The sequence below is a fragment of the Pipistrellus hanaki genome, assembly GCF_964339955.1.
Source record: "Pipistrellus hanaki genome assembly, chromosome: 18".
Lineage (NCBI taxonomy): Eukaryota > Metazoa > Chordata > Mammalia > Chiroptera > Vespertilionidae > Pipistrellus > Pipistrellus hanaki.
This window is the reverse complement of record NC_140520.1, coordinates 30,753,086-30,771,316: the sequence shown is the minus strand read 5'-3', so window position 1 is coordinate 30,771,316 and position 18,231 is coordinate 30,753,086. Positions and strand designations below refer to the sequence as shown.

At 49.1% G+C, this 18,231-nt stretch overlaps 1 protein-coding gene across 2 annotated transcripts; it reads right to left on the bottom strand.

Annotated features, from left to right (window-relative positions):
- Window positions 1–12,743, bottom strand: FCAMR (Fc alpha and mu receptor). 2 transcript variants are annotated; one of them, XM_084865885.1, is made up of 6 exons: window positions 12,401–12,743; window positions 9,250–9,322; window positions 4,817–5,155; window positions 2,764–3,532; window positions 1,695–1,813; window positions 390–672 (listed from the first exon to the last, which is right to left on the bottom strand). In XM_084865885.1, the coding sequence occupies exons 1-6, from the start codon at window positions 12,437–12,439 to the stop codon at window positions 503–505; spliced, it is 1,509 nt and encodes a 502-aa protein (XP_084722011.1). In that variant the 5' UTR covers window positions 12,440–12,743; the 3' UTR covers window positions 390–502. The 2 variants fall into 2 exon arrangements, with proteins under 2 accessions (XP_084722010.1, XP_084722011.1); XM_084865884.1 differs by lacking the exon at window positions 1,695–1,813 and having other exon boundaries at window positions 1–672; window positions 2,764–3,516; window positions 4,807–5,155.
- Window positions 12,744–18,231: the final 5,488 nt, after the last annotated feature.

The window sequence follows — 18,231 nt, the reverse complement described above, 5'->3', positions numbered from 1 at the left end:
GGCCCTACTGGAATGGAAGTTCTCTGGGGGCATTGTGAGATAAAACACAGTTACTGTCCTAAAAGAACTTAGAATTTACTTGAGAAAACAAGGCTAGTATACATGAATATAATTCAATGTGTGCAGCAGGCTGAATGCTAACAGACGTCAGAAAAGAGGGCAACTGCCATGGGCTAGATGTGATGGTTGAAAATTTGTAATTCCTCACACTGATTGAAAACCTCTTATATTTTGAAACCTTCAAGAATGGAAATTTCACATTTTTCCTAAGTGACCTCCACCAGTGTTTAATAAATCCTTTCTTGAAGCCTTCTTTGAGTCATACTGTCATCTTTGACTGTGGCCAATTTGTGACCTTTATAGGTCTCAGCATTTGCTTCCCCAATGGAAGGCCAGCTCCATTCACTTCCTTTTGTACTGGTGAAGGAAGGATGAGAAGGGGTCATGGTGTTTGGTCCTGGTTCTCCCTCCATGGTGATCAAGAAGCTTATCCTTCCATTCCTCAGGGTCCAGGGTCCCTCTCTGGGACCATCATGGTGGCATGGGCAGGAGAAGAATCCTCTTGGAGTATCTTCCTTTCCACATGGGGCAGCTGATCTGGCTGGAGGCTCAGCTCCAGCAAATGTGTCATGTGAATCAAGGTGACTCTTGCTGCCTTTTCTGTCTCCTGAGCTGCACAGACAGAGCACACTGTGAGGGTAGTGGGCACTGAATTTGATTCCTCAAGAATCATCCCCATCCACCATAAGCCTTCAAGAGCTTCCTGAACCCTTAGGTCAACACAAATTGGATCTGAGAATCTTAGCTTCCTCCATTCGCTCCCCAAAAATTTTACCCCTTCTTCACCAGATTTAAACACCATGGGGGGTTTAAACTCATTTTAGCAATATTTAAACCTGATAATGTTGCTGTAAGAGACTTTCAGCTGAGCCATGTTAAGGGTGCAAATATAGTCTGGTCTCACATCTGAGCCCTGCACTCCTGCTATCTGCTGCTGGGGTTGCTCATGTGGTTCATACGTCTATGGTTGGCATAGGTCGTGCCATTTTCAGAAAAGCTTCTCCTTAAGCTCTGGGATGCAGCTGAGATATAAGGTCAAAGATGATTTTCCTGTCTGATAAAGAAACCAAGGCTAAAACCCCTGGCAATGGGCAAGGAGACACCTGATTGGTGGTGTTACTCTTATATCAATCAGGGGCAAAGCAGATGCACAGCTCTTAGTTCATCCTAGCTTGATGCCTGTGTTGGTGGCCAGAGCTGTTTCATGCCTGAGGCACATAAAATAATAAATAATAAATAATAAATAATAAATAACAAATAAATTATATGTATATTAGAGACCCGATGCATGAAATTCATGCAAGAGTAGGCCTTCCTCCCCCTGGCTGCTGGCATCAGCTTCCCTCTGGCACCCAGGACCTGGGCTTCCTTCACAGCCCCAGCTTTGTCCGGAAGGTTGTCCGGAAGGATGTCCAGAAAGCCATCCTATCTAATTGGCATATCATGCTTTTTTTTAATTATTATTATAGATATAGGAAACCAAGGCCAAGAATGGTTAAATGGCTTAGGCTAGAATTTACCACTTCTACATCTAGAAGTCCTGGCACCAACTTTGACCCAACCCAGTCCTGAGGGTGTCAGATGGGAGCAAGCCCCCTCCTCCCCAGCCTTGAGGTTACTTAAACTCAACTCACAAGACCTCTTTCTCCACAGCTTCCTTTGCAATAGAAAAAGAGCCACAAGCGCAAGTGGGCACAGCACCGCGGAGACAGGAGTCAGCATCCGAGAGATGTTTTTCTCTTCTGGAGAAGCACTGGAATGCAAGTAGCAGGGGTAGGGAGGGGAAGAGCACCAGACATGTGAGGTTAGAGCTGAATAAGAGACCATTTTAGGGGTAAGAAGCTGAGGCCAAGATGAGTTGGCTGCCCTCATTCCCATGGCAGGTTAGTAGCAGAACTGGGACAAGAAGTTCTGTCCTCAGGTTCCCGAGCCCTGATTTCTTTTCCCAACTCCCCCACCCATGTGTGGGTTCCTCTACTGAGCTATAGTGGGAAAGAGGACTGGGTGAGAGTCAGGGAATCCACCTTTGGCATTTGGTTCTGCCACAATCTTTCCTTGTGGTTTTAGCAAGTCACCTCCTCTCTCTGGAGCTGTTGTTCCTCACCTTTAAAAAAAAAAGTCCCACCCTGGCATGTGTGGCTAAGTTGGTTGGGCTTTGTCCCATGCACCAGGAGGTAGCTGGTTCAATTCCCAGTCAAGGCCACATGCCAGGGCTGTGGCCTTGATCCCTGATAATGAGTGTGCAGGAGGCAGCCAATTGATGTTTTTCTCTCACTCAATGTTTCTCTCTCTCTCTCTCTCTCTCTCTCTCTCTCTCTCTCTCTCTCTCTCTCCCTCTCCTTTCTTCTCTTTCTAAAAAATAAAACAAAACAAAACAAAAAAAACAATGTGGTTTTTTTATAATATATATAAAAAACTAAAATATATATAAAAAACTATAATATATATAAAAAACTAAAATATATATAAAAATAAACTTTAAAAGTTCCAAAGGTTCCATTGTTTAGATTTTTCTTGAAAATACTAATGGACCTTGAATGAGGAAGGAGGGATGATTTTATGTCCCTTGCCCTTTACTGTCTGTGGTTACAAAAGGAAAGAAGTGAGTAGATGGAGAGGGCACAGAAGTCAGCTTACTGAGGGGTGTGCCAGAGGAAAGGGCAGATGTGGAACCTCAGCTGACAGAAGGGCCTGGGGCTTTACCTCTTCATGGAGGACCCCTTCCCTCGAGGCCTTAGGGGTCCTGCTACCAGGTCCTGGCTTGGTGCTGTTTGGGGACCACTGCCTCCAGCAGGCATGTCTAGGTCCCCTTCAGTACTCCCTTCGGCAGATGACATCTCTGTGCTGCTGGGCCCCAAGGCCCATACACCTGCAGCTCCAGTAGTTCCTTCAATGGAGCCCAGGGCTTGTGGCGTAGAAACCAAGCTTGCTTCTTGGTGGGTTTCCCACACCCATTTTTCTGAGGCCAGTGTTGATTGCCTGATGGTCTTTATGGCTGTCCAGTCTGTAGCCAGGGCTATTCTGACCCTTTCTGCTTCCTCTCTTGGCCTATTGGTCTCAATGGTTATCTCTCTCTCCTTCTCTTTGGCCCCAGCTCTGTTTGTTGCTGAGCTCCCGGTGCCCCACAGCCAATCATGTTCTGCTGTATCGGGCATCCCTCCAACTGCTGAAGCTGGACTCTTAGGAATAGAGATGGTGGCCCAGATGGAACTATCTACCTGGCTAACTGCCTCTGCAGCCACCAACCCAGGGGTTCCTGGTGTTTGCATTCCCTTAGCTGAAGCTGTTGTTTTACTGGTTTCTGGAGTCAGAGCAGCTCTGTCCCATTCTATCCCCTGCCTTTCTATAGTCTGGGTGATTCCTGGGGCCCATTTGTTGGCCGCTGGAGAGGCTGTTCTGAAGAATCTCCTGATGAGCTCACTGGCAGCTGACGTCGCTCTGGGACTGGGGCTGGGGCTGGGGCTGGGAGGGCCTGTGTGAAGAGCAGAGGGAAATATGAGAAGGCTACTTGCTGCCACAGAGTTTAGCAAACTATGCCACACTGAAGGTATTCGCTACATGCAATGCAACCTTGCGAAGTGATATAGTCTTTGGTCAATGTGTTGAATAAAATTAAAATTTGGGAAACCAGATGTATTCTCCAATCTGTTGCAAATATAGACATTTGATGGTCCTATCTCTCTTTTTCTGCCCACAGAGTCTCTAACCAAGCTGTTGGATCCTGTGTGCTACTCCATTTCCCAGAGGCCCACAGCCTAGCATGTACTCTTGTCAAATAAGAAAAAAAGTCACAGTGGAGCAGTGGAGCAGCCAGTCTCAGCAGGTGGTTAGATCACAAGTGACACCTAATAAATAAAACAAGTCCATGGGCACTGTTTGCTGACACACCACCTCTCCTGTAGACTGGCTGTCACAGCCTTCCTCAGACTCTGGGTGCCTGGCTCGGGGTCAGGTCTCCAGAGACCGCCATGTAGGGCATGGACCTGGTACACCACAGCCGTAAGCAGTTGCATTATCCAATTCATTACTTTCTTGGAACTCTCCCTGAATGTACAGGCCACACGTTGGGGGGTTTGAAGGGGTGTGTGTGAGAGGAGTGGCTAGCCAACGTGCATCCAGGTGGGCAATTCTCCCTGACATCCGCCTTCCTTCTGATGGTAGTTTCCTTAGAGACAAAGCCTTCTTCTCAAAGTCTTTCCCTCATCACAGCCTCATGGTTAAAGTCCCCTGGGACCGCTTCCTTCCTTTACACCTGTTTCCTGGCACCCGCTTCATCAACCTGTGTGGAGCGTGGCTACAGTGTTTGGACAGGTTCAAGCCTCGGACTAATGAGAGGACACAGTCCTCTCGTGGCCACGTGTAAGTCCCAGCTTGGGGGGGAAGAGCCCTCCCAGCACAATGATAGCCAACAGCTGTAGTTGTCAGCTTGAACCTATGGTCCGAACACGTGGCCCCACGTGCCTACGTGATATAGGCTGCAAGTAAACAAAGCTTGATCAGGTGCATGCAGTTGAGTAGGATTGAAACCCAGGAGAACGCTGTAAACATCTTGACCACGCCCTTACTTTGCCTCGTGGCATCTGCTATACAATAAAGACACAGCTTGTGGGCACTGGTCTTTGTCTCTCAGAGAAACAGTGTCCCACCGAGACCCAGCTTTCATTCTCTTGTCTGTCTTTTCTAAGCCTTTCAGCCTCCCCCGTTCAGGGTCACCGTTGGCCGTGCAGATGCGGCACAAACTTTGACTCACCCATACCTGCAGAGATGGCCAGGTTCATGCTCAAGAACAGCATATTGTTCCCATTTCCGATGCCACAGCGGTAGGACCCCACATCTTCCGGGGACAGCTGGGTCAGCCTCACCACAAACAAGCCACTGTGAGGGAAGTCTGCCAGAGCCACGCGGCCACTGTAGTGAGCGTGCGTGTAGTGGTTGGTGGACACGATGGTGTGGCAGAGCCACGTCAGGGGGCTGAGGCGGCACCAGTACTTCCGCTGGTGCCTGTTGATGGAAGTGGGGGTGTAATGACACTGGATGGTGACAGCGCCCCCAGGGTCCCCAGACACCAGCCTTGGGCCCTTCAGCGCGTTGGCAGCTGCAGGCAGAGAAAGCAGAGTGTCAGGAGAGGGAGTGTTGTGTCAAATCCAGCTCCAAACGGTGTCAGAATTAGGGAGCAGGCGAGAAAATGCCTCCTTCAAAGTGAGGCAAGAAGAATCAATATAGAAACATCAGCACTTAGTCCCTGAATGAAGAGTAGTCTCAATATATGGAATGAAGCTACATCCAAGGCCCCATCTGAGAAATGAGCACGAAAAAAGCACCTTAGCCACGACTTAGCCCACACTCCTCAGGCGCCAGGTGTTCCCACACGAGTCCGTGCAGGGCCTGGCTTCCTTTCGCTGGGCTCGGATGCAGATGTTTAAAAGGCTGCCATCTGAGCATGCGTAAGAGGGCGGAGGGGACATCTGGCAGAGGACTGTGGTGTATTTGCATGAAATGTAAAAAGAAATGTTCAATAGTAAGAACAGATCAGCGTGCTTTCTGCTGAAACTGGGGTGGGGATTGGGAGCCGGGAGGGGACTGAAACACAAGAATTCTAGGCTGCATGGGGGTCTATCCCCAGACCAGAGTTTGCAAAAGTGTTCACACTGGCCACCTTTTTGGGGAAATGGACACAAGCACGTGCCACGTCAAGGCCCAGAGGCCGGTATTGTGACTACGTTTGCTTTGGCAACAGGTGTAAACACCAGTTGAATCACAGTAGGTGGCCTGTTTATTGAATGCCTTAAACTTGATCGGTGCCAGCAGAAACAATGTTTATCCTTTCTCTTTCTGCCTGTTCATCCTTGCTCTGTGGACTTCTCTGCTCCCTCATACAATTGCAGGCATGCTCTCACGCACCATGGCTTTCAGTCTCACCTCGGTAAGAAAAAGCCAGCCTAGACTGCAGGCATATGTAAAATCATGGAACCAGTCCAGTCAAGACTGTTTCCACCTCCACTCTCTGACCCAACTGAAGCTGTTCTCTTTCTTTCTCCCAATTAGGTTTGGAGGTCTACATGGAGGAAGGGGAGGGACCTTTGGGGGTTTCTTGCTTTGCTCTACCCCTTCCTTTACCCCATCTGCTCTTTGAGGCCCCTCTGGGAGTGGATATGGAGGAGAGCGAAGAGAGGGGCAGTGTGGTCTGCTCTGGTGCCCTGTGGACATGCAGATGGCCAGAGCAGATTCCTTCTCTGCTGCCTCTCAGATGTGTCCATGCTTCTGGCTGCAGTCCCTTCCTTGTCAGAACTGCCTTTCTTGCTGGCCTCCTGGGACTTCCCCACCTCCAAACTTATGACTTCTGGCCATCACCTGTGGCATGTTGTGGTCACAGTGTCCTCTGGATGGCCCTCTTGGTGGAGGCCCCAAGCCAGGTCCTTTCTGTAGGTTCCATATTTGCTCACAGGAAGCACACCTTTGTCCTGCTGTCACAGCAAACTTGGGCATACAGCAAACTTGTTGAGCGCCTTTCTAGAAGTCCCTTCGAACCTGGCTTAACGTGGGTCCCACAGTGAGCTCTTCTACCCTCAGATGGTCGGCTACTGTGGGAACAGCCAGCTTTGCAGTCTCTCTCCACAGTCCTTCACAGTGGTTCAACATCTATCCATTGATTCTATGTCTTTAGTACCTCTGACCCAAGAAAGTTCAGTTTAACATCCTATTGTGAGGACCCGCTATATAATTTGCAGGGCCCATTGTGAAATGGAAATATAAGATCCCTTGTTCAGAAATGGCAGGGTACTAATAAAGCAGGCCCTGTCCGTTGCATGTGTCTTGAGGAATAGTTATAGGAAGAGTCAAAGTCATAAATGCTATGGACGTACCAACAGTCAGTGTAGGTTTAACTAAATGACCAAATGTCAACTATGCCCCTATTAATAAAATTAAATAGCAATTTACCATTAGGAGGCAAAAAAATTCACAATTGCAAACAAGGATCTTCTCAGGACAAGAGTGATGGTGCCCTGATAGAGGGCTTCTCCCCCAGATTTCAGGAACTCTCATGATCAACATGTGGCATGTGTGAGAGGCACTCTGCCCTGTCAATCAGCAGGCTGGGACGGTCCAACTTTCCTGTGGGAGGCTGATTAACAATCCTGAATCGACTTGGCAATGCACATTTTTCTTTCAATAATACTACTGAATTCTGCTGGCCCTTAACTCATGTGGTAGATTACTGATGAGTAGCTCTTAGTTGTCTATAATCAAGGTATTATATTTGGGGTTTTCTTATTGGTCACCTGTGAAAATTAAAGAAAGGGCCAGTGTTTCAGTAGGAGTGGGGTGCCCATGTGGGGTCCCTGATGCAACTCTTTGCCCTTCAGAGGCAGAGGGGCCCTGCTCTCTCTCAACCACCATTTCCCAGCAGTTGTCCGTACCTGTGGCTTCTACTAGGGAGGGTGAGTGAGGCCTGCAGTTGGAGGGAGGCCCTGGACTGAGCAAGACTTGGCCTGAGAAGATGCAAGAGGTCAGTGGGGTTATCCCTGCCCTGGCTCTCTCCTTCCACCAACAAAGGTGTGAGAAACGTGTGTGTGTGTGTGTGTGTGTGTGTGTGTGTATGTGTGTGTGTGTCCCTGGTCAGGAGGTGGGGCCTGGAGGGAAGAGAGCCAACCCACAGCCATCTGTGACAGGGGTCTTCTGTGTGAGGGGCCACAGCAGACCCTGGGCACAGGGAGGAGATGGGCCAGCAGGGGCCATGAAAGGGTCCACAGAGGCACCTACAGGAGGAAGGGTCGGCTCTAACCCCCTGCCAGGCCGTCCCATCACTAGAGTCCCTGCCTCTGCCTCTCCTCCCTCCTGCCGCTGTGACCCTGGTAGGGTCCAAATGGCAGCTGCCAAGATAAGGGGGAATGGGAGGGGAAGAGAGAAGGTCGCCACCCCAGCCCCCTTTCTGCCTTTCTGACCGAAGCCCTTGAGTACATGAGGGGCCATGTCTCTGAATGAAGATTAAAATGCTGACCAAAATATCTAGCTGGACACTTAAAATGATTACTTTAGCATGTTTGAAACTTAAAGGAATTAAATTAGGACTAGTATCTACATGTCAGCAGAAAAATCATGAGTTTTCAATTAGGGACATGGGGAGTCAGTTCCTACTGATAACTTAAAGGGAGCAGTGAGAGATTAAAGAAATGGTATGATTTATCAGAGAATTCTTGCTCAGAGATTAGCTACCTTTGATTCATTAAAACTCTGATTTGTTGGTGGGGGGGGGGGAGGAACATTTGTAATAATATGAACAATAAAAAATTTATTTAAAAAAATATAAATAAATAAAACTCTGATTTGTTTATAAGCCAAAAACATTGTGGTTTTTTTTTTTTTTTTTTTTTTTTTTTTTTTTTTTTGCGTTACCATAACATTTTCATTTCGCTCATTCACTTGCTAGCAATTTGTTAAGTATCTACTTGGGGCCAGGTTCTAGGTACCAGACACTGTAGGCACGTACTTACTACATTCCTTAATGGCCCTCTGGCCATCAAATAAAGTTCAGAGACCACAGCATGACAACAGGCCATTCATCCTCTGAGGCTAATATGAACCTGGCCAGCCTCACCTCACCGCCTGCCAGCGCCTTTAGGGCAGGGACCCTGCTTTTCTTCCATTTGTCCCTCGTGCCTGGCACATGGCAGGCTCTCTGTAAATACGTACTACATATCTACTAAGTGAATATTTGCATAGATACTATTTTTATTTATCTATCTAGGTTTTTTTTATAGACTCTTTTCAAGTAGGACAGGGTCTTCTTCTTTATGTCTCTTGTACTGGGCCTGATTGTAGAGTAAGTAGTCACGGCGCAGTGCTAGTCTTTTTTACATAGCCTGAAACCTTGACCCTGCAAATGCAGCTGACTTCCAGACATTAAGTTGAATGGAAGAGGGCAGAGAGTAGGGAATATCAGAACAATGAATATTCTGGAAGCCATCAAATTAGGCATGTGCCTTCTCCTGTGAGCTCTTGGCTTCCTCACTCCCCCGGACCCCAGATCTGACCACTCCTTGGACCCGCCACGTGGCCTTGGATGCCAGGAGGAAAAGCCATGGCTGTGCCCTGACTGCCGAGGGCCGAGGTGCCCTCTAGGAGTCTCTTCAGCCTGGAAGGGTCGGGTCTGGCTTTGCAAGCTCTGCCCCTGGGCAGTTCGGAGCTCACCTTGCAGCAGGCACAGTATGAGGACCACCAGCATTTCCCATCCTGCTCTCTGGTTGGTGACCTGCAAAAAACACTAAATGAAGCAATGAAGCGGGCTGAGAAGGAGAAAGAGGGGAGCTGGGGTGAGCAGCAGTGGGCCTGGTTTTGGCACCTCTGGCTTTGGGGGCTCGGTCTGCTCAGTGTGGGCTGGATGGACATCTCTAAGAGCAGGACAGGGGCCGCCCTCTCTGAGAAAAGCTGGAGCCCATCTTCACACTCCCAAGCATGTGTGCTTGGCCTGGGCCACTGCCACCAAGGCTACCATTTCCCCACTTGGCCGTTTCTGTGTTCAGAAGAGGCGAAAGGCCCTCTGTGGCATTCACCCTCTGCACCCTCTTGGCAGTGGGAGCTCTGGGTGGGGAGGTCTGAGTTCAGGGAGCATGGTGCAGGGGAAAGACCAACGCTAGAGGTTTAACCCTTAGTGGCCTGTGGGACCTGGTCAAGGTTACTCTGTGCCAGCGACTGGTCTCCCCTCCAGGAAAAGAGAGCACACACATGAGGTTGTTATGGGACACCAATGAGATTGCCTTGGAAGTGCCAACAGTGAGCCTGGCACAGAGCAGCTCCCTTCCCCCTCTCCTGCCCCTTTCTCTTTTGTGGAACAGCTGGTCATGTGCCTCTGGAAAGTAACGAGGAGTTAAAAATGAACTCACAGCCCAAGGATTGTCTGCAAGAGGGTTCTAGAAAGCTCTCCCTGTCCCCTCATTCACTCCTATCTTCCCTGTGGTGTCTCCCATGGCCTGGGGAGCTCCTTGCAGACAGGGCTGGGTCTCCTCTGTCCTCCTCCAGGCTCTGAAGTGGGATCCAGCTCAGTGTGGGCGGCCCGGGTGCAGCTACTGTGAACAAGATCCCACCACTATTTTTTTTTTTCCTTTTTTTTTTTTCTTTTTCTTTTTTTTCTATTTTTTTTTTTCTTTTTCTTTTTTTTCTTTTTTTCAAAAGGCCAGGAAGCCAACCATCCCCTGGGCCTCTGGAAGGAACGCCGCCCCGCCAGCATCTGGGCCTCCGAGGCGATGTGGTCTCAGAAGCAGTGTGTATATACAGTATATATATAAAATTGATTTTTTACAGAGAGGAAGAGAGAGAGAGAGAGAGCTAGAAACATCGACCAGCTGCCTCTTGCACACCCCCCACCGGGGATGTGCCCACAACCAATGTACATGCCCTTGATTGGAATCGAACCTGGGACCTTTCAGTCCACAGACCGACGCTCTACCGCTGAGCCAAACCGGTTTCGGCTCCATCTACTCTTAATAGACCGCATACTGGTCATGGCAATGGTCTCTTAGTGCCTGCTGATTCAGAAGACAGTGTATATTATACTATTGTACCCTCCATAGGGTTTTCATGGATGCTTTTTAATGAAAAATCTGTTCTTTGAATCCAGCTACTGTCTGTTTTTTTACCTACCGATAAAAACTAAGGCAAACTGCCCTGGCTGGTGTGGCTCAGTTGCTTAGAGCATCATCCCACATGTTGAAACGTTTCAGGTTCAATCCTCAGTTGGAGCACATACGGAAAACAACCAATAGATGTTATCTCTCACACTGATGATTCTCTCTCTCTCTCTCTCTCTCTCTCTCTCTCTCTCTCTCTCCTTTCCCTTTCTCTGGAATCAATAAGCATATCCTTGGGTAAGGATTTTAAAAACAGGCAAGCTAAAGGGCCATTGTTTTCTCCTTCCTCCTCTCACAGCCCACACTAATGCTAAGAGCAGGCTTTGCAAGCCAGTGGTCGGGCCCAAGGGCAGGAGCCCCTGTCCCCCTGCCCCAACCAAGCCGCTGAGCTACATGCGGCCACTGGCCAGTCCGGGACAGGCTACAGGAGGAGAAAAGGGAATGGGAGAGAGATGACAGGAAAAAAATCAGAAAAATTCAGAGCAGGGGGAGAGGAAAGGAAGGGTGGGAGTTGAAAGAAAAAAGAGAGGAGAGAATAGGAGAAAAGCAGAACCCTAGGTTTGCCCTGTAGCTGCAAATTGTCACAGCAGCTTGGCTCTGCCCAGCCACCTCCACCACAGCCTTTGTCAGCCTATCCCGGTAGAGCCCTGAGTGTGGTCGGTTTTGGAGAAGTCCAGGGGCTCCTCATACCCCCTCTGGGCCTCCCCTCAGCTCCCCTGCCTTGGTCCCAGCCTTGGGCCTCCCCTGCCTCCCAGAGCTCTGACTTCCTGCCCTGGCCTGGACGCTCCCCCAGGTGTGCCCACACCTAGTCCATTGTTTGCTTAATGTTCTCCGAGCTCCGGCTCATTGGGGGCTGGCACCAGGCCCCGGGACCAGTTTCCCTAAAGAGCCAAGTGCTGACTCCACAGGCATTGGGGCCAATTTCTTCTGAGGCGCAGAGTCTCTGCCTCAGAGGGGCAATGAGGAAGCACAGCGTGGAGATTAAATGTCCCCGGGCAGTTATCAGCCTTAATTGGAGGCTGGAGGATAATGCCTCGCACTGTTTGGGCCCTGCCAATGACCTTCAGAAAGCCTTTCTCAGAGGGTGCGGGCCTGTTACTGGGCACGGCTTCTCAGGCCCCGAGGGATGCTCAGGGCCTCTCTTTTCCCGCGGTCCTGCTGGGAAGAGCCACTAGCTCACCGTCAGCACAGGCTGGTGTATGGCCCCCAAATCCTACTGCCTCCTGAGAGCCATTCTCTTAGCCTCCCAGCCCTGGGACAGCACACAAGGAAGGAGGGAGCCAGTGAGATGTAGATGGAGGTGAACAGAACCAGGATTAAGTAGGGTCTGGCCACGGAATGGCCTGGAGCAATGCGCCTTCCGTCTCAGTCTCTGCTGCTGTAGTGGAAGAGCACTGATTGCAGGATCTCCAAGTTCCCTTGGATTTCCAGCACTTGTTGGTTCTAAATGCTGCAAGGGACCCCCAGGGAATCAGGCTCTGATGGGAGGGAGAGTGGGAGTGAGCAGAAGAGGAGGGAGAGGGAGAGTGAGCAGAAGAGGAGGGGGGAGGAGGAGAGGCTGAGCCCTAAACTCCAGAGTCTTCCCTGGCCTTCTTGGGGGCAGGGGGAGCCAGCTGCTCTGGGAAAAGCATTGACAGCCACCCCCTTCAGCTCTGCACCCACATTCCACCCTCGGAGACCAGACCCCAGCCTCTGGGGAGAAAGCCTCACCTCACCTTTTGTCCTCCAGGCACAGCGGGGGCCTCTGCATCCATCTCAGTCTAGAAACGAAGTCCACTTGGCTTTCCCTCTTTCTCTCTTTGAGATGCTGGTGGCTGGACCTCTTCTAGCTTCTTCTCTTCAGACCTGCGGACTGAGGAGGCAGCATGGGCTGGGAAGTGGCCGGAGGCAGCCCTAAGGATGGAGGTGCAAGCGCAGCTCTGCTCTCACCCCCATGGCCTCTCCGGGGGAGTCGAAGGGGCCATGTCAACTCGAAGGTCTTATCCCGGGAAGAGGGAGCTGGTCCTGGCCCCTGGTCTCACTGCCTCTGATTTCTGCAGAACTTTTCCTGGAGCAGTGACCGTCGTTTCAAAAAAACACACACACACTGGTCTTAGCCTTCCACCTGTCACCCCTCTAAGTCCCGGGTCCCAGACTTGTCAGGGTGCTGCAGCTTAGCCAGCCCATTCCAGTGATGCAAACCCTCAGGCAGGAGAGAAAATTCAGGAGAGGAATTCCCCTGCTGACGGGGGCAGCTGGTGCCTTCGAGCTGACCTGGCCCCTTGGACTCCCCTGGAGAGGCCGATTGGGTCACTGACTGCAGTCCAGCTGCTCGCTGGCAGTGACTCAGTCATCCCGGACAAAGCCCCACAGTGATTAGATGATCTCATGGACAGGGAACACTAAGTGTGGCTTGTCTAGCTGGATGACATGCTTGAAAACCCCCCGATATTTCCCTCTGGAAAGATTTTATGGGTTGGTTTTGTCCCCTATGAGATGTGACCTGCCTACCCTGCTGGTTTTAAGCTGACCTCCCAGCGTCTGGCACAGCCCAAGCCCTCAACAGCCAAGGGCTCCTCGGATGGAGGAGCTGCGGCCTGTGGGTAAGGGCTCTCACCAGGACCTCGCAGACAATGTGGCACCCTTGGGCCAACGAGGAAGGACCCTTATTCCTTAAGAAAAGTAACGTGAGCAGGTACATTGCAGCACAATTTAATAAGCACAGTGGCAGCGTGTACTCTATGCATTTCCCCATCCAGGTGGGAAGACAGGTTGGGATAGGGGTTGGGTAGTGACTGAAAGCCAAAAGTGAGGGAAGGAGCAACTGCCCAGAACGCCTGGGCTGGGATGAGGTGGTCTCGTGCATGTGTGTTCCCCGTGAGCGTGCACAGGTGCCTGTGCTACTGTCCCAGGGCCTGGCTGGGAGCCCGTCTGGAGCTCGGCCTCCCACGGACATTAGGCCACAGCTAAGCCGTAAATGGCATCCCCAGAGCGAGGCACGCTTGTGCAGTGCACAGGAGAGTCAGAGGCTGTCCTAGACTGGAATGACCCTGTGCAGGGGGGGAGAAAGGCTTAACGCCTGGCAAGGTGCACCCCTCCCAGCTCCTCGGGGAGCAGCCTGGCATTTCGGTTGATTGATCCCTGGGTTGATCACTAGACTTTGGAATCAGACTCCCTCCAAGTCAATATCGCAGCCCTCCCTTTTTACTGAGGCAGTGATATGCCTCCAATTGTTTACCCTCCCTGAGCCTTGTTTTCCTAATCTGTGAAACAAGACGCGATAGTGCGTACCTCATAAAGTTATTATGCGGAGTAAGTGTGATAATCAGAAGGCATTAGCTGATAAAATGTAACAGTTGAGCTTTCAGCAGCAGGAAGCTGGTGTCTGTCTGGTAATGATCAAACCTTAAAAAAAAAAAAAAAAAAAAAAAAAAGTCCTTTTGTCCGGCCCGCATGGTTTGGTGGTTTGAGTGGCGACCTATGAACCAAGAAGTAACGGTTCGATTCCTGGTCAGGGCACATGCCCGGGTGGTGGGCTCGATCCCCAGTGAGGGGTGTGCAAGAGGCATCAATGATTCTCTTTCATCGTTGATGTTTCTCTCTCTCCCTCTCCCGTCCTCTTTGAAATCAACAGAAATATATATTTTTTAAAAGTCCTTCTGAAGGCGTTTCTCTGTTCAGAAGTCTGCCACTTTCTTACGTTTTTTTGTTCTTTTGCCATTTTGTTATTTTGGCATTTTGAAGGATTAAAAAGAAATCAATTGGGGACATGCCTGAGTTGATTTTGTATATTAAAATAAGTATTTATCAAATGTGTATTATCTATAAACAATGCGGTCATTTTATATCCTTGAGGCTGTCTTTTCCATTATGTTTACTTTTGGACACTTTGAAGAATACGTTAAAGGCTGGTTAGCTGTAAAGCACTGGGCCAGTTTCCAGGGCGGTGTCCCCGAGCCTGGACATCCCTGAGCCTGGACCTTTAAGGGCTTCTTCTTCTGGGGCTACATCTTGCCCAGCACAAAGCCACACGTTGCCTCTGTTTTGTTTTATTTATTTTTAACCCTCACCCAAGGATATTTTTTCATTGATTTTTAGAAAGAGTAGAAGGAATGGGGGAGACAGAAACATCCATGTGAGAGAGACACTCGATTGGTTTTCTCCCACACATGGCTCGGGGTTCAAGCCTGCAACCAACGTACATGCCCTTGACTGGAATCGAACCTGGCACCTTTCAGTCCCAGGGCCGAAGCTCTATCCACTGAGTTAAACCAGCCAGGGCTGGGTGGCCTCTTTACCAAGGCTCATGACACTGTGACCTTCTGATTTCAGGCTCCAGAAAATGGCTAAGTATTAATAGTACTTAGACCAAATGTCAGATTTGGGAAGAGCTTTATCCACTCCCCATCCCAGTTTTAGCAAAAGATTTTACCTGCTAAATGGACACATAAGGGTAAAAATCAGTAAGCAGAACACTAACCAGTGCAAGGAAGGCCCTTTGTGGTATAAACAGTCCATATTGTTTATATTGATCCTTTTCCCGGTGAATAATTATGAACAATGTACAGAGATGTGTTAAGCATCGATGTGGCTGGCACTCGAGGCTTACATTCCTCCTTAGATATCATTGCAACGTTTTCTGCTTACTCTGCCCACACATTTGAGCTTTTTTCTACCCTTGTTATTTGCGGGAGCGACACACCCCTCTTCACAATTCCTCACCAAAGCTCTGGTCAGAATACTGAATGCAGAAGAAAACACTGTTTAAAGACTCTTGGGTTACTACAAGTCCTACAAGTCTTGACCATTTACTTAGAAACTCCTAGAACAGTGGTCAGCAAACTCATTAGTCAACAGAGTACAACGTTGAAATTTCTTTTGAGAGTCAAAGTTTTTAAACTTAAACTTCTTCTAATGCCACTTCTTCAAAATAGACTTGCCCAGGCCGTGGTATTTTGTGAAAGAGCCACACTCAAGGGGACAAAGAGCTGCATGTGGCTCGAGAGCCGCAGTTTGCTGACCTCGGTCCTAGAAGAATGTAACTCTGACATTTACCACTCTTCCAAATGATAATAAAAGGAAGTATTTGTACAGCACAAATAAACATTTCAGAGTTGCCCCCCCTCCTTACCTATGATTTCACTTTGTAAGGTTCAGTTGCCTGCAGTCAATTGTGGTCTAAAAAAAATGAAGTGGAAAATTTCAGAAATAAACAATTTATACTTTTAAATATATATATATATTGACCTCAGAGGGGAAGGTTGAGGGAGAGAAAGATAGAAACACCAATGATGAGAGAGAATCATTAATTGGCTGCCTCCTACACGCCCCCCACTGGGGATCCAGCGCATAACCTGGGCATGTGTCCTGATTCATGGATCAATGCTCAACCACTGAGCCACACCAGCTGGGTCAATTCACACGTTTTAAATTGTGCACCATTCCAAGGAGTGTGATGAAATCTTGCGTTGTGATGAAATCTCGAATCGCCCCTGTGTCCAGCGTCTCCACGCCGCAGACACTCTCTCCCACTAGTCACCTAGTATCTGCCATCGTGGTTACTATATGGGCTGTCAAAGTATCAAAGTGCTTGTTCAAGTTACCCTCACAGTAGCCTAACGCTATGTGACATGTCTACGTCACTCACCTCACTTTATCTCATCACCTAGGTATCATGTCATCTCACATTATGACAAAATGAAGAAGGGTGAGTACAGTACGGTAAGAGATTTTCAGAGAGAGAGAAAGAGAGAGACCCCATTCACATAACTCTTAATCTAGTATGTTGTTATAAACGTTCTACTATATTATTAATTATTGTTGTTAATCTCTGACTGTACCTACTTTATAAATGAAGCTTTATCATAAGGATGGATGGGTAGCAAAATACGTTATGTAGAGAGAGTTTGATACCCTCTGTGGTGTCAGGCATTCATGGGGTGTCTTGAATGTATTCCCTTGTGGATGACAGAAGACTGCTGTCTAATGGCACTTACAGTAGTAGGTTTGACAATCTCCGCCATCATGTGGCTGATCGTGAAGATTGCAACCCAGCATCGTTAACACCCCTCCAAAAGCAACAGGCTTTCCCGAGGCGACAGGAGAGGGCTGTGGTTTATGTCCACACACACAGCTGGTTGAAGCACAGGGTACAGAAACCCTAGCTCATTTCCTAGAACCGTAGTTGGCAAACTGCGGCTCGCGAGCCACATGCAGCTCTTTGGCCCTTTGAGTGTGGCTCTTCCACAAAATACCACGGCCTGGGTCTATGTTGAAGAAGTGGCGTTAGAAGAAGTTTAAGTTTAAAAAATTTGGCTCTCCAAAGAAATTTCAATGGTATACTGTTGATAGTTGGCTCTGTTGACTGAGTTTGCCGACCACTGTGACCTAGAACATAAGGACATGTTGTCTAAGACTTCAGCTCACACTCATCTCCCCATGTTTTTAGGGACAAAATTCAACCCAATAACAGGGAAACAAAGAGAAAAGAGCTGACAAAGTATCATCTGGAAAACAGTCTCACACACCTGAGCAGTCTGTGCCTTCCGACCACAGAAGCTGCTGGGAGCAGGGTGTCCCAGAAAATGCTAGAAACAAATCTGAATTTAGGAGCTGAGAGAGGCCAGCTTTTCACAGCTGCCAGTATGGTTGTGCCATCTGTCCCAAGGCAGGGATGGACCAGGTGATCCCCCACAGATCCTTGCATTTTAAGACACCCTCTCTGTGTTAGCTTTATTTCCAGAGCTGTACTGGGTTACCCCAGAGGCCCCTTTCTCAGCCACAGATCTACTGGAACCGCCCACAAGCCGCAGTCCTTTTTCAACTGTGAGAAGATGCTGTCACCTTGTGGCAGAACGAAGCCATGACTCTGGTGACCGCTTAATGTTACTCTGACTAGAACACTTTTTAAAGTGAAAGGGGGCACTTTTAATCATTGTGGTGGGACAGCAGGTGTAAATAGAGACAATCTTAATTGTTCACATAAGGGGAATGGTTTTTTTTTAAAATTTATAAAGCAATTTGTTTTTTGAACTTTTCCTTCTTCAGAGCCGGCCATTCACCTTCCTGTGTAGCCAGGCTACTTCGCGGTTCCTTTCTTTCCGCATCCGTTCCATGACTTCTGAGAGCTGCATCCCAGCTGGGAGCTGTTTTTGTGTGATGATTCCTGGGACTGCTCCTTTAACTACACGGATGTGTTTGCAGATCAGTCTTTTCCTTGCTCCTCCTTCCTGCTTCCCTATTTTGTTCCAAACTTGAGGACTTGACCAGCAGGGGGTGCCAAGTGCTAGTGGCACTGGTGGCTCTGCTCTCAGATCCCTGGCTGATAGCACTTCCTTTGGTTTTCCTTTTCTGTTCCTTAGTTTACAGACAGCTGTGGGAGCTCTGCAGTGGGCCAGATGCGGTGTCAGAAGGGTTTCAAGGGGCCTCACCATGCCATGGGAAAATGGCCACACAACATACATGAGCACATGGCTTTTTACCTGAACCAGACAGCCGTGGCTTGGCCTCCAGTCCACAAGCCGCTGCAGGGAGAGGTTTCTCCTGGGCCATGGTGCCATGGCCTCCT